The 15,759-nt window shown below is 30.7% G+C and overlaps 1 protein-coding gene across 4 annotated transcripts; it reads right to left on the bottom strand.

The window, feature by feature from the left end:
• Window positions 1-635: 635 nt before the first annotated feature.
• Window positions 636-14,912, bottom strand: LOC135962152 (angiotensin-converting enzyme-like). Of its 4 annotated transcripts, none has more exons than XM_065513918.1 (9): window positions 14,398-14,912; window positions 14,052-14,334; window positions 8,477-9,224; window positions 5,732-6,095; window positions 5,322-5,667; window positions 4,835-5,055; window positions 1,126-1,266; window positions 897-1,069; window positions 636-825 (listed from the first exon to the last, which is right to left on the bottom strand). In XM_065513918.1, exons 2-9 carry the CDS (start codon window positions 14,076-14,078, stop codon window positions 809-811), a joined length of 2,037 nt encoding a protein of 678 aa, XP_065369990.1. In that variant the 5' UTR covers window positions 14,079-14,334; window positions 14,398-14,912; the 3' UTR covers window positions 636-808. The 4 variants fall into 4 exon arrangements, with proteins under 4 accessions (XP_065369990.1, XP_065369991.1, XP_065369993.1 ...); XM_065513919.1 differs by having other exon boundaries at window positions 14,569-14,912; XM_065513921.1 differs by having other exon boundaries at window positions 14,642-14,912.
• Between the last annotated feature and the right edge of the window lie 847 nt (window positions 14,913-15,759).

The following is a 15,759-nucleotide window of genomic DNA, read 5'->3' as shown; positions in this document are numbered from 1 at the left end:
AAAAACCGGAATAACCTAGATTTTTGGCCTATTTTTGATCTATATCTGGATTACTAAGTCATTAATATAGACGATATGGATATGGATCCTACAAGGGGTCAAAATCGGGAAAAAATTTTGACCTGAATTTTTTTTCCTCAAAAAATTTTTTTCTCTTAAATTTTTTTTTAAAAAATTGAGAATAAAATAAATTTAAAAATTTAAAAAAAAATAAAAAAAATTTGGAAACAACTGTTTTAAAATAACTTAAAAAACAATTTCGAAAAAAAAATTCAAATTATTTTGAGAAAAAATTTTAATTTTGTTTACCTAAAAATATTTAAAAATTGTATTTGAATGTATGATTTGGTAAAGGCTTACTTGACTTAGTAATCCAGATCAAAAATAGCTCAAAAATCGAGGTTGTCCAGGTTTTTTCCTTATATCTCAGCCATTTGTGGGCTGATTGCCTCGATTACAAACTCAGAATCACTTTCTGAGTCGAACACTGGTAATGTTTAACCAAATCAAATAATTTTAACAAGTTTTATACCAAGTATCATATTTTTTCTAATCGTACCTACTCCGAAAAACAAAAAACACAACCTATCATTATATAAAAGATAAGGTACGGTCGAATATGTAACTAATTTGAATTCAAATTCATAATTATTTAGTAACTTTATTATATATATAGTCATATTATGTAATATCGTATACTTAAGGAAAATACCATTGATTAAATATATTATTATATAATGTATGTTTGTGCAACTGAATATAACAGCATTTTATAATTAAAATGCAATTATTACTCTTATGTGCTGGTTTAATTACTGCCACAATCTGCAAAGATAAAACAAAGAAAAATGTAAAATTTAAAAAACAGTTTTTGAATGAAAAAAAATAATTCTTACTTGGATCATCATCCCAGCCACTTTGTACATCCAGCTCCTTATTACGAGCCCTAAGCCAAACATATAAAGGACCGAAATATTCCACCACACCTTTGCCGCTCAAACGTTTATCACCGGTTGCCTTTTCCATAGCCTCACGCCAATGTTTGGTGGCACCCATTTGCATGACGTTTCTAAAATGGCCAATACATTTGATGTGCTAAAATATTTCTTAAGTTGGGATACTTACTTGACTATATCTCCCGCTGCTTTGCTGCCATAAAAATCACAATTGTAAAGCGGATAAGCTGTATTACCCGGTTTGTATTCGCCACTAGCCAAACAGAAACTGCGATAGAAATTGAAACCCAAAACTTCGGATAGGAATTTGCTGGAAATAGTTAATAAGTTGTATTCATAATGATTTTAATGGAAAAAAGATTTAAATTATTTAATTTAGCTAGCATATTGCTAAAATAATATTTTCTAATCATTGGTTAAAATGATTGGTTTAAGGAATTTTGAATGACAATCTGTGATCACTTATTTTTTATTCCTAAAATCGATTTTGTGTATAAAAACTTAGATATTTTTAATCGTTAATAACTTCATAAATACTGTGACTTAAGAGAAATTATGCTTAATCTGTGATTAATTGGAGTGTTTAAATATTTAAATGGCAAATAGAAGATGTCCAACCTCTAAACGTTATCTGAATTTGTTCAAGTTTGCAGCATTTGAATTTTGATTAATGTGATCTTTGAAAATGGGAAAATTGCCAAATAAGGCCCAATTGTAGGACGGAGTTTTAAAGTGACATATTTTTGAATCTAATTAAGATATTGACTTGAAATTTGTAAGCCCAAAAATTAATTTATCTAAACAACAAGTAAAAGTACTAAATTCGGCTGTGCCGAATCTTATATATCCCGAATCTTATTCACCAAATTATACTTTAAAATAAAGTTTTTTAAATATTATAAGGTAAACAAATTTTAATTTTTTTTTTCGAAATGTTTTCTAAACATTTATTTTTTCCAAATTTTTGGTTTTGGAAAAAAGGTATGACAAAAAAATTTTTTGATTAAAAAAAAATCGGGTTAAAAATTATTTTCCCGGTTTTGACCCATTGTAGGTCCACTATAGCCTTATATACATCGTTGCAATGGACTTTGAAATATCTGTCATTAGATATCCATATTGTCTATATTAATGATTTTGCAATCCAGATATAGATAAAAAATAGGCCATAAATCGAGGTTGTCCCGGTTTTTTCTTATATCTCAGTAATTTGTGGGCCGATTTTAAATAGCAACCGAGAAGGAAGAATTCTCGATATATTGATGTATGAATCGTGTATGTAAGTTATTTGGGTGCTACGGAAAGATGATTTCATCATACAGATGGACATGGTTATATCGACATTGCTATCTATAACGATCCAGAATATATATACATTATGGGGTCGCAAATGAAAAATAAAGAAATTACAAACTGAACGACAGACTTATATATACCCTTGCCACTCACGTATAAAAAAAAAATAGTTCGGAATAAATATGAATCAAATTTCAAATTGTTCCCAATATTTCCAATGCTATTAAAGTTTTGATACAAAATTTTAGTTTTAGAAAGTTAATAAATATGTAATAAAATTGTCAAAAGATCAATTTCCGCAGTTCCTAAAAATTGGAGCGATAATCCCAAAAATGGTATTTTTTTACAATTTTGCTCAGATGGTCCACATTTCCTTTGGGGCTGGGAAAATACTTTGGCCATAAATAGGGAACACATCAAGGTTTCCAAAGCTGCTTTCCGTTACTTAATTCCGACTTTGGGATTTTGGAATATGTGGCCCAAAATTGAAATTTTTTAAAAAAATAGGTCAAATTCCGATGGGCGTAGGGGCGACATATTCGAAAAATAGCACATGTTTTTTAACCAAAATGTTCTCCGTAAAGATACTTTACAGAATAACATCAAAGTGTTATATGTTCTTAAAGAGAGTTTTTTTTAATAAAAAAAAAGGTAAGTAATCTTTTCTCCCAAAAAAAACAGCAAAAATCTACTATTTTTGGAATTTTTAAATTGAAATTCGTTTATTTATGGATCCATAATTGATATCTCTTGTTTATTATTGTCAATTTAATTGTCTAACTAACAAAAATACTCCGTACCAAGGCATCGAAAAATTTTAAAATTTCAATTTTTAAATGTCTATAACTCGGAAATTATCTATATATATAACAAGTAAGAAAATATGGTCGGTCAAGCCATTCAGAGATTGTCGCATAATACCCTACACCAAGTAAATGAGTAAAAATATTTTTCTTTTAAAATATCAATAATTTATATTTTTGAGTGATTTTCGGAAGTGGGCCTTATATGGGAGCTATGACCAATTATGAATTTTGTGTATATACTAACATTTTTAAGAGATTTATGCACGTTAAAGTGATTTTCGGAAGCGGGTCTATATGGGAGCTATAAGCAATTATGGACCGATCGTGACAAAATTTGGTGACAAGAATTTTGTATATATAAAACTTATTTGGAGCGGAATTTATGGAGATACATGTACAAATTAAACATTTATGACCGACAAAGTCCAAATTCGGAAGGAAATTTGTATGGGGGCTAGGTGAAATATTAGACCGATTTCAGCCACTTTCAATAAGCTTGGTCCTTGGGACAAAAAAGTAATATGTACCAAATTTGATCGAAATATCTTCAAAATTGCGACCTGTACTCGGCGCACAAAGTTTACATAGATAGCCAGCCAGCCAACCAGACGGACGGACATCGTATAATTGTCTCAGAAAGTGATTCTAAGTCGATCAGTATACTTTAAGGTGGGTGTTAGACTAATATTTTTGGGCGTTACAAACATCTGCACAAACGCATAATTCCCTCCCCACTATGGTGGTGTAGGGTATAAAAATGAAATGGTCCATGTGTATAATTTCATCACGTGAGAACGGCTGGAGCGATTTGGATTATTTTTTTTTCGATTCGAAATATTCAGAGGATGGTTTGTAAAGAAAAAAAAAATTCAGAAATTTTAATTTTTAATATATTTATTGCCTCCTCATAAATAACTACCGAGCAAAGCCGGGGATGTCAGATAGTAAGAGATAAATAGCACTGGCATGCATGTTTTTTCTAAAAATCACATGTTTCAAAATTGTACATGCCGATGGTACCCTAAGTTGACGGCCCTGGAGCATTTGTAGGAACCATTTTAATAAACTCAAATACTCCTTGACTATGCTCACGTCAAATTTAATCCAGATCGGACCAGCCGTGTAGAAATGACAGATTTATTTCCAAAAAAATTTGATTCTGTCCCGCTGTGCATGGTAGTTGTAGTATTCTCTTAAGACTGACAATTTGCAATGATGCTTGCAAAATGTCTAAAACATACTGAGCTGATCTTTCTAATATGCCATGCATTTTTATTAGGCTTCAGTTCATGTGTAATGGATAGGTAATTTTTCATAACATTATTATAAGTTGGTAATTGAGTTATTGGTAATGTATCTGGTTAGCCAAATACAGGGCATGTTGTTGTTTGTCGTGTTTTGTCACAAGCCAAAATCAATAGAAATAATTTTTGCTAAAGTTTTAATTGAATTGCTAAACATTTAATTGAAATTACAATTCATACGAGTCTTATTTGTTGATCTCAGCAGTAAAATTTAAAAGGTCGCACGAGATAACTGATAGCATTCAATCAATTTCCACGTGCCCCACAACTTCTGCGTCCACTTTTTATTTATTTTTTTTAACAATTTAACAAATGCATTGGTAAATTTTACGTAATTTTTTTAATGGAATTTATTTTTATTGTTTTAAATGTTAAAATTTTCTGTGATTTTCCTTTTTCGTTTTGAAGTAACTTTTTGTGAGATTCATTCATTGAAATTTTCTAAAAAAAAAACTATAATTAAACCACTTACGCTGTATTCGGCTTCTCAGGATTTAGACCACGATAGAACTTATAATCTGGATCAAAATGTTTTTCTGTACGACGATGAGGTGGTACCACGCCAGCATATTTATACTGTAAACGCCAATAAGCACAATTATACTCATGAGGACCAATACGGCCATCCATGACATCCACCAGAAACTTATCGTTGATAAAATACTGGGGTATGGCCAATAAAGTGTGAACACCCTAGAAAGAAAACGCAATAAAAAAATCAACAAATAAAACAAGCAAAATACCTGGGGCTATAGATAAATATACATAGATCGGAAACTCAACTGTCAAAGACCTAACTCAGTTGTCAAAAACCTATGTGGTGAGAATTTATTAGTAAAGCAAACTAACACTCGTATGTGTGATTATGTTGAGTAATTTTTTTGTTTGAATTTTTTTCTAGTTTCCGCTCTATGTGTATTTCTCTATGCCTGGGTAGTTCGGCTCTTGATTTCACCCACCATACGGAACAAACGATTCATTGATTCCTCGGCTGGTAAACTGGCATTGACTAAGATATGCAAACGATTCAAATGACGTGGAGTTCCCGAAGCAATAACAGATGATTCACCCAAAGCACTGCCAAAACCAGGACAGGGTTCACGATCCAAACCAAAGGGTAACTCTTTCTTATAGATATTATACTGCAATTCGGCCATATAACCATGCATTTGCATTAAAACTTTATAGTCGAGTTTGGGACAATAGCGCAAAGCCACTTCGGGAGGAAAGTAATGAACTTCAGATTTACACTCTGGACCCATTTCATCGTCATTCATGCGGCGAGAGAATTTTTGGTAAAAAGCACTAAATTAAAAGAAATACAACAAAACTATATAATGAATTCTCTCATAATTATTGTTTAACTTACTCTGACATATGATTCAAACCCAACGACTCAAAGAACTCGGCCGCTTTTTTGTTGATAATAACCGGTGTCACATAGACTTCCTCCAGCCGCTGTTTGACGGTGGGCAATTGTTTCTTGGGGTAGGGAGTGCGAAATATTGAACGCGGATGCCAGGCTTGCATTAACATTTGCTCCATTACGGGTGCTGGTATAGCACCATCCGATGCTGTCAATGAGTCACTGTAAGTTTTGCGCGCCCAGTAGCGTAAGTATGCATGCAATTCCTTATATAATGGCATTATGTCCCATACCACATCTTCCAATTCACGTTGGAAATTCTCCGTTTCGTAATACAAATACCAAGTGCGAGATGGTGTAACATGACCTGAAATTAATTAAATTTCTTTAATCGTAGTCAGACAAATGTTTTATACTACGTGGAGCCCGGAATGAGAATTGTTAACATGGCAATGTTGCAACTCATCAGATACATAGATACATGCATGTTCGTTGCATGTGTATTAGGGTGGCCTTTATTAAAAACATTTGGGATTTTCGATGCTTCCTAGGTCTAAAATTGTTTCTCGTCAACCAAATGCAGAAAATTTCATCAAAATCGGATAATCTTTAGAGGTTGCCTATTTTATTTTGAAGTTGGGTTTTTATAGATTTTTGATGAACAAATTAATATGTAATGAGAACTATTTTTTACCTTGGGATATTCGAAAATCTACAAAGTGCAAAATATGGGCCACCCTAAGATGTGTGCAGTTGAAAATATGGCAAAAGGAATATATTTAACGTTATAAGGTTGATAATAATGATGATGCCACTGGCTAAGATGAGACAAAGTTTTTCTGATTAGACTGGAGAGGTCATAATTAAGAGGCAGATAGGAATTAGAGCAACGCACACAAATTAATAGGTTTAGTTAAGGTGATGCAAATGTTTGTTAAAAAACTCAATGATACATTTACACTTGTCCAGCAACAGACTATTTTCTATAGAAAATTGTATCTTGTCTCTAGCAAGAGACTATTTTCTATAGAAAATTGTGTCTTGTCTCTAGCAAGAGACTATTTTCTATAGAAAATTGTATCTTGTCTCTAGCAAGAGACTATTTTCTATAGAAAATTGTGTCTTGTCTCTAGCAAGAGACTATTTTCTATAGAAAATTGTGTCTTGTCTCTAGCAAGAGACTATTTTCTATAGAAAATTGTATCTTGTCTCTAGCAAGAGACTATTTTCTATAGAAAATTGTATCTTGTCTCTAGCAAGAGACTATTTTCTATAGAAAATTGTGTCTTGTCTCTAGCAAGAGACTATTTTCTATAGAAAATTGTGTCTTGTCTCTAGCAAGAGACTATTTTCTATAGAAAATTGTGTCTTGTCTAGCAGGAGACATTTTTCTATAGAAAATTGTGTCTTGTCTAGCAGGAGACATTTTTCTATAGAAAATTGTGTCTTGTCTAGCAGGAGACATTTTTCTATAGAAAATTGTGTCTTGTCTAGCAGGAGACATTTTTCTATAGAAAATTGTGTCTTGTCTAGCAGGAGACATTTTTCTATAGAAAATTGTGTCTTGTCTAGCAGGAGACATTTTTCTATAGAAAATTGTGTCTTGTCTAGCAGGAGACAGTTTTCTATAGAAAATTGTGTCTTGTCTAGCAGGAGACATTTTTCTATAGAAAATTGTGTCTTGTCTAGCAGGAGACATTTTTCTATAGAAAATTGTGTCTTGTCTAGCAGGAGACATTTTTCTATAGAAAATTGTGTCTTGTCTAGCAGGAGACATTTTTCTATAGAAAATTGTGTCTTGTCTAGCAGGAGACATTTTTCTATAGAAAATTGTGTCTTGTCTAGCAGGAGACATTTTTCTATAGAAAATTGTGTCTTGTCTAGCAAGAGACATTTTTCTATAGAGAATTTCTCTTGTCTAGCAAGAGACATTTTTCTATAGAGAATTTCTCTTGTCTAGCAGGAGACATTTTTCTATAGAAAATTTCTCTTGTCTAGCAGGAGACATTTTTCTATAGAAAATTTCTCTTGTCTAGCAGGAGACATTTTTCTATAGAAAATTTCTCTTGTCTAGCAGGAGACATTTTTCTATAGAAAATTTCTCTTGTCTAGCAGGAGACATTTTTCTATAGAAAATTTCTCTTGTCTAGCAGGAGAAATTTTTCTATAGAAAATTTCTCTTGCCTAGCAGGAGAAATTTTTCTATAGAAAATTTCTCTTGCCTAGCAGGAGATATTTTTCTATAGAAAATTTCTCTTGCCTAGCAGGAGATATTTTTCTATAGAAAATTTCTCTTGCCTAGCAGGAGATATTTTTCTATAGAAAATTTCTCTTGCCTAGCAGGAGATATTTTTCTATAGAAAATTTCTCTTGTCTAGCAGGAGACATATTTCTATAGAAAATTTCTCTTGTCTAGCAGGAGACATTTTTCTATAGAAAATTTCTCTTGTCTTCTTAATATTTGCTTGACTTTTTAAGTAGGAAAAAACAAAAACTCTTGAAAGATTTTGTGCAACAAATCCCATACGTTGACCTACTTAATTGCATTCCTATCTTTGCAAAAATCTAAAAAGTATTTTTCTCCATAGTTGTCATGGTTATTAACAGCCATGGATATGACCACTTGCCTATGCAAAATTTTCTCAATTCAAATTCTGCATCAATTGGTTTTAAGTATTATTGTTGCTGTTCTTTTGATGTTTTTTTTCTCACTCCAATCATTTCAATCAGACAATCACTTGTACTCACCATTATAGGTGGCAGCAACACGCAGCAGGCGCACAAAATCGATAAATGTTGATTTGCCTAAATCACGTTCAGCCAATGCCTGTCTCCATTTAATCCATTGATATTCCAAATCCATATAGTTTCTCGTACGCACAATGTGTCCAATAATTGTTGGCACCATGGCCCACTGCTGGGTGCAGTCCTGTTGGACGCACACCAAACGTGATGTTATAAATGTTTGCATGGTGTGCAGTAGCTCCTTGGCCCGCTCAAAGTCTCGCCTGCCCAGGCCATATAATTGCAGTTTCGAGAGTCGCTGCACCTGCCGTCTCAGTGTTGGATTTTTTAATTGTTGCACTGGTATAACGCTGAGATTACCTGCCAATTCGTAGACCAGGTTATGATAGTCTCTGTCTATTTCCTGTTTGATGGGTGCTTGATTAACGCTGTATCCTCTGCCCTGTGTAAGACTATAGAAGAGTTCACGTTTGCGATTGTAAATGGATTGCATGCGCTTAATCGCCGTATCCAATGCCTTTGAAGCATGAGCTTCATAAACGGAGGAATGAAGGTATTTGTCAGTGGCATTTGTACCATTTGTCGTTGCTATTGTTGCTGTTGCTAGTGATGCATTCTTAATGTTGCTGGATGTCGTTGTTGTGTTCTTCGAATTTGAGGAGATGGATGCTGTAGAGTTGAAGGTGTTGGTGGTGTTGTTGTTGTTGGATGATGGTGTGCTTTGGCAAAGGGCCAAGCTAAAAATAACAAACTGAAAAGAAACATTTATGTAAATACAAACAAACAAACAAGTTTTGCATACAAGTTTTAAATGTTTAAGAGGCAATTGATTTAAATTGAAGTAAGACAATTTTTTGTACAAAATGTATAAAAAAGAGAAAATTTTTTAAAGGACATTTGTTGGAATATATGTATTCTGTGCACTCTATAATGAAGTCAAACTTTTTTTTATAGGGAAGAAGGTACATATCTGTTATTTATTCTCACTTATTTACTAAGCTTTATAGTGCAAACAACAATGTTTGTTTTTTTTTTGCTTCAAAAATGTTGAATTTTGAACCAACGAATCGTCATATGCGGGAAGTTTTGCTTTACTTCTTCAATTTGAAAAAACTCTGAAGCACACCTATTGCTCACCGAAGCGAGAGATGATTTGTGCGGTTAAGAAGTGATTTTGATACGGAAGACAAATATCGCCCAGTCCAGCCAAAAAAGATTGAAAACCAAGAATTGGAGGCATTATTTCATGAAGATTATTGTAAAACTAAGTAAGAGCTTGCAAAATTAATCGGAGCTACTCAAGCAATTTCAAAACGTTTAGATTCATCCAAAACTAGGGAAATTAAATATAGTACTAAGTGAATCCGAGAGTACTTGCATGAACGAAATGATGCTTGAAGATAAATTAAAATTGTTGCACCTAATCATTACTTGCGATGAAAAATGGATCTATTACGATAACCAGAAGTGTAAGAGATCGTATATGAAACCCGGCCATCCAGTCGAATAGACACCGAAGACAAATATCCATGACGCTAAGGAAATGCTCTGTATTTGGTGGGAGCAAATGTATCCCAACTATTATGAGCTGATGAATTCTGACCAGAGCATCACAACGAACCTGTTCGCAACTGATTCGTTTGAAGCGATTCGTTTTTTGTCATACCTGTTAAAAGGTATTTAGAATGATGTGGTTGGCAAGTTTTGCCTCTCTCGCTTATAGTCCAGACTGTGCCTCGAAGCACAATGCGCTCTCTGGTATACGCTTCACTTCAGAACAGAGTATCCGAAATTGGCTTGATTCGTTCTTGGCCTCAAAATATCTCTAGATATCTAGTTTCCATCTATGTTCGAAACGTTAACAGATTTTGTGCAAATTTTCAGCATTTGGTTTTTAAAAGGCGGAGAACAATCAACAAAATCGAAAAAAATTTTAGAGACTTTTTAAACGACTACACAATTTTGATGTATTGTGGTTCCAATAGTACAAATTTTGAATTCTATGGAGAGGTTTTTTTTTAAAAAAAATTTTAAGTAAAATGTTTTAGGCGTTTCTCCACATATTAAAGTTAACTTAGACAAATTTAGATTTACTTAACCTTTAATCCGTTTATATATTGCGTTTAAATTGGCTCAGTAGTTGAGGAGTTATAATAATAAATTGAAGAAAAAATATATTTCTTACGTGAAAATAGAAAATTTTTTGTTTTAAAAAAATTATGAAAAATCGAAAACGCCAGAAATTGTTCACATTTATTAATGCTTGACAAAGCAACATGTAAAAGCAACAAAATAAGGTATCGATCATAAAAATCGACTGATTCTTTTCGAATTTATTCACAATTAAGTGAATTCGCTCTTTTTCACAAAATTTTAGTTTTTTGCTTGATATACATCAAATGGAGTATTGACTTCTTCTTTCGATTGATTGAATTTTGAAAACATTTTCTCCATGCTATGTACAATTTTTCATATATATATTGTGTTTCAATCCGCTCAATAGTTTCGGAGTTATAATAATAAATTGAAGAAACAAATATATTTTTTACGTGAAAATAGCTATTTTTTTTTTTTCTTTAAATCATGAAAAAATCAAAAATGACAGAAATTGTTAATGGTTAATGCTTTATCACAAAGCCACATATAATGGCAACAAAATGAGATATCGATCATAAAAATCGATTCATTTGTTTCGAATTCACTCACAAATAAATGAATTCGCTCATTTTCACAAAATTTTAGTTTTTTGTTTGATATACATAAAATTGAGTAGTTAATGTTCTTCTTTCAATTGATTGAGTTTTGAAAACATTTTTCACCTGCCATGAATAAATTCTCATATATATATAGCGTTTCAATCGGTTCTGTAGTTTCGGAGTTATAATAACAAATTGAAGCAAAAAATATATTTTTACATGAAAATATCAAACTTTTTTTGTTTTAAAAAAATCATGAAAAATCGAAAACGCCAGAAATTTTTCAGGTTTATTGCTTCATCGAAAAGCCACATGTAATAACAACAAAATTGGACATCGATCATAAAAAGCAAAGGATTCTTTTCGAATTTATTGACAATTAAGTGAATTAGTTCATTTTCACAAAATTTTAGTTTTTTGATATATGCATCAAATTGAGTAGTTAATGTTCTTCATTCGATTGATTGAATTTTGAAAACATTTTTCCCATGCTATGCGTAAATTTTCATATATATATATTGCGTTTCAATCGGCTCAATAGTTTCGTAGTGACAAATTGACAAATTGAAGCAAAAAATATATTTTTTATGTGAAAATAGCAATTTTTTGTTTTAAAAAAATCATGAAAAATGGAAAACGCCAGAAGTTCTTCAGATTTATTGCTTTGTCGCAAAGCCACATATAATAGCAAAAAATGAGACATCGATCATAAAAATTTATGGGTTGTTTTCGAATTTATTCACAATTAAGTGAATTAGCTCATTTTTACAAAATTTTAGTTTTTTGCTTGATATGCATCAAATGGAGTAGTTAATGTTCTTCTTTCGATTGATTAAATTTTGAAAACGTTTTCCACATGCCATGTATAAATTCACATCTATATATAGCGTTTCAATTGTTCTGTAGTTTCGGAGTTATAATAACAAATTGAAGCAAAAAATATATTTTTTACGTGAGAATAGCAAATTTTTTTTTTTTTAAAATTCATGAAAAATAAAAACCGGTAGAAATTGTGCAGATCTATTAATTTATCGCAAAGCCACATATAATAGAAATAAAATAAGATATCGATCATATATGTCCATTGATTCTTTTCGAATTTATTCACAATTAAGTAAAATAGCTCATTTTTACAAAATTTTAGTTTTTTGCTTGATATGCATCAAATTGAGTAGTTAATGTTTTTCTTTCGATTGATTAAATTTTGAAAACGTTTTCCACATGCCATGTATAAATTCACATCTATATATAGCGTTTCAATTGTTCTGTAGTTTCGGAGTTATAATAACAAATTGAAGCAAAAAATATATTTTTTACGTGAAAATAGCAAATTTTTTTGTTTTAAAAAAATCATGAAAAATAAAAACCGGCAGAAATTGTGCAGATCTATTAATTTATCGCAAAGCCACATACAATAGGAACAAAATAAGATATCGATCTAATATATCCATTGGTTCTTTTCGAATTTATTCACAATTAAGTGAATTAGCTCATTTTCACAAAATTTTAGTTTTTTGCTTGATATGCATCAAATTGAGTAGTTAATATTCATATTTCGATTGATTGAGTTTTGAATACATTTTCCCCCTCTTGTGTACAATTTTTCATATATATATTGTGTTTCAATCGGTTTAGTAGTTTCGGAATTATAATATGAAATTGGAAAAAATATATTTATTACGTAAAAATAGCAAATTTTTTTGTTTTAAAAAAATCATGAAAAATCTAAAGTGGCAGAAATGGTTTAGATTTATAGCTTCATTGCAAAGCCACATGTAATAGGAACAAAACAAAATATCGCTCATAAATATCGATTGAGTGTTTTCGAATTTATTCACAATTAAGTGAATTCGCTCATTTTCACAAAATTTTAGTTTTGTGCTTGATATGCATCAAATTGAGTAGTTATTGTTCTTCATTCGATTGATTGAATTTTGAAAACATTTTTCCCATTCTATGCACAAATTTTCATATATACAGTGCGTTTCAATCGGCTCAATAGTTTCGGAGTTATAATAACAAATTGAAGCAAAAAAATATATTTTTTACGTGAAAATAGCAAATTTTCTTGTATTAAAAAAATCATGAAAAATAGAAAACGGCATAAATTGTTCAGATTTATTACTTTATCGCAAAGCCACATATAATAAGAACAAAATGAGATATCGATCATAAAAATCGATTGATACTTTTCGAATTTATTCACAATTAAGTGAATTCGCTCATTTTCACAAGTGTGTACTTTGAGTGGGAATTTGTTACAATAACAAAATAATTGTAAAATTTTCACTCAAAGTACAGGCTTGTAAGCTATAAACCTGGACAATTTTTTCAGTTTTCGATTTTTCATGAGTTTTTTAATAAACAAAAAATTGTTGTTTTCACATAAAAAATATATTTTTTTCTTCAATTTGTTATTTTAATTCCGAAACTACTGAACAGATTGAAACGCAATATATAAACGGATTAAAGTTTATGTAAATCTCAACTTTTCTAAATTTATTTTAATAACATCGGATTAACCCTTTTTGAGTTATCATTAATTATGTGGAGAAACAGCTAACAAAATTTATAATTTTACTTAAAATTTTTTAAAAAAAATCTATCCATAGAACTGATAGATTCATCAAATCTATATAGTCCATCAAATCTATCAAGCTGTTGGCAGCATTCATCAAAATTGTATGCTTGAAATTAAAGCATTTTTAGCTAACTACTGCATTATGTTTGAATAATGAAAGTGATAATCCCTTGCCTCGAATGTTTTCTGTTGCAAATAAATAAATAAATTGTTTTTTAAGTAAACTGCTGAGTGACTCCAACAAATTACCAAAGTGCCCAGGGCAATTTTAGGAAAACAACTCATGTAATTTAGTACTTACCGTTATTTGAAAGGAGATGGATTTCATCTTTTTTGTGTGTCTAGTTGTAAAACTTTTATTTCCGTTTTTTATTTATTGTTGTTGTTGTTTTATGTACAATGTACATAGTTTATTTTATTCAACTTTAAGTTCAAATTTGTTTTCTTCTTATAGTTTGTTTTGATTATTTGCCTTTATTTGTAGTTGTTGTTCAAAAATGATTGCAAAAAGTTGTGAGAGCAGAAATAAAAACATTTCCTTGATTATATTTTCAACTTTTTTTTTATTCCATAGTTTATTCACACTACCAAACAAATACAAAAATATAAAAAAATACAAAATAAGATAAGAATTTCCGAACACATACTCAACAAATACATCCATCCATCCATCAACCATTCAAGTGAATGTTAAAATTCAAGAGTTTTGCTGTTGACGATTGTGTGTGTACGTTAAATGTAAAACTATTTTTTTATTTCTTTTTTAAAGCTTTTATTTATTTTGGAATATGTTACACAAAAAAAATGTATTAAATGACCTTGATCCAGAACAATATGACGTAAATATTTATTTAGAGTTTCTCCTTGATTCTTTTTTTTTTAAAGACCTACAATAATTTATTTCAACTGTTTAACTTTGGATTGCACAAGTATTTGCTGGATTCTTAAAACATTTCATTTTATACTTATCGCTAAAAAAACACAACAACTTTGCGCCATTAAATGAATTTTCTATGACTTTTAGAGGTTTTGTAGGTTTGTTTTCATTGCTAAAGCACTTTTATCCTTTTTCTAAAACGTTTTTGTTTTAGTTTGTTTGTTTTTCTATTTTGTGTTGAATTTAAATACGACTGCTTTTCTATTTGAATGTTTAACGATCAACATCTCACGCAACACTGACTTTGAATTGTAATTTTTGAAAAATGTGCTTAACCTCAGTCAGAGCTGATTTGAATATACACAGAACAGAGCCTTATCATGGTTAGAGCAGAAATTGGATTTTGATAGTTTTTTCTCTCATAAAGAAATGCGGATTTATTTTGTACTTACATTTTTGCTGTAGTTCCTAATACACAAAGAAATAATTTGTAATAGATTATAGTAAATTCATTCAATAAAATTTGTTGATATAGCTAATTTAGAGAATGTAGAATGAATTTACTAAATCTACTTCATAAAGAGAACAATTTCATAAAAAATATCTTTAGAAACTTTTTTTAGAAAATCAGTGAACAATATTCCTTCCATAGAAAATTTCTCGAAGAGAGAAAATTTCTATAGAATAAAACGTAATAGAGAAGTTGAAAAGATGAATGCAGAAATGTTCTATAGAAAATTTGTCTCCTCTATAGTAGAAAGGAAATTTTTATAGAGAACATTTTTCTCTACTAAATAAGACAGAAAATTTCTATAGATAAAATTTGGTTCTGCTATGAAGAGAGACATTTTCTATACAGTAATTTTGTCTCAACTAACGAATAGATAAATTTCCTATAATTGGTCTCCTCTAGAGGAGAGAGACTTTTTATATAGAAAATTTGTCTCTTTTAGATAAGAGAAAAAATGTCTGTACAAAAATTTTCTTCTCTAGAAAATGGAGGAATTTTCAATAGCAAAATTGTCTCCTTTAGAGAAGGGAGGAATTTTATATAGAAATGTTTTCTTTTCTAGAGAAGAGAGAGGAGCGGTATCAACGTTGAAGTAGTTCTGTGAGAGTTCCCTTTCGTCCA

The sequence above is a fragment of the Calliphora vicina genome, chromosome 5 (assembly GCF_958450345.1).
Source record: "Calliphora vicina chromosome 5, idCalVici1.1, whole genome shotgun sequence".
Classification (NCBI taxonomy): Eukaryota; Metazoa; Arthropoda; class Insecta; order Diptera; family Calliphoridae; genus Calliphora; species Calliphora vicina.
This window is presented reverse-complemented; position numbering and strand designations above follow the sequence as displayed.

Bases quoted from the DNA above. Each gene is read 5' to 3' on its own strand.
- LOC135962152 (XM_065513918.1), bottom strand. From the start codon at position 14,078: ATGAAATCCATCTCCTTTCAAATAACG. The intron at 5,056-5,321 runs GTGGGTGAAATC...TTTTCTTTCTAG, and splicing joins TGAATCGTTTGTTCCGTATG to GGTGTTCACACTTTATTGGC. The intron at 1,267-4,834 runs GTAAGTGGTTTA...AACTATTTCCAG, and splicing joins CCTGAGAAGCCGAATACAGC to CAAATTCCTATCCGAAGTTT.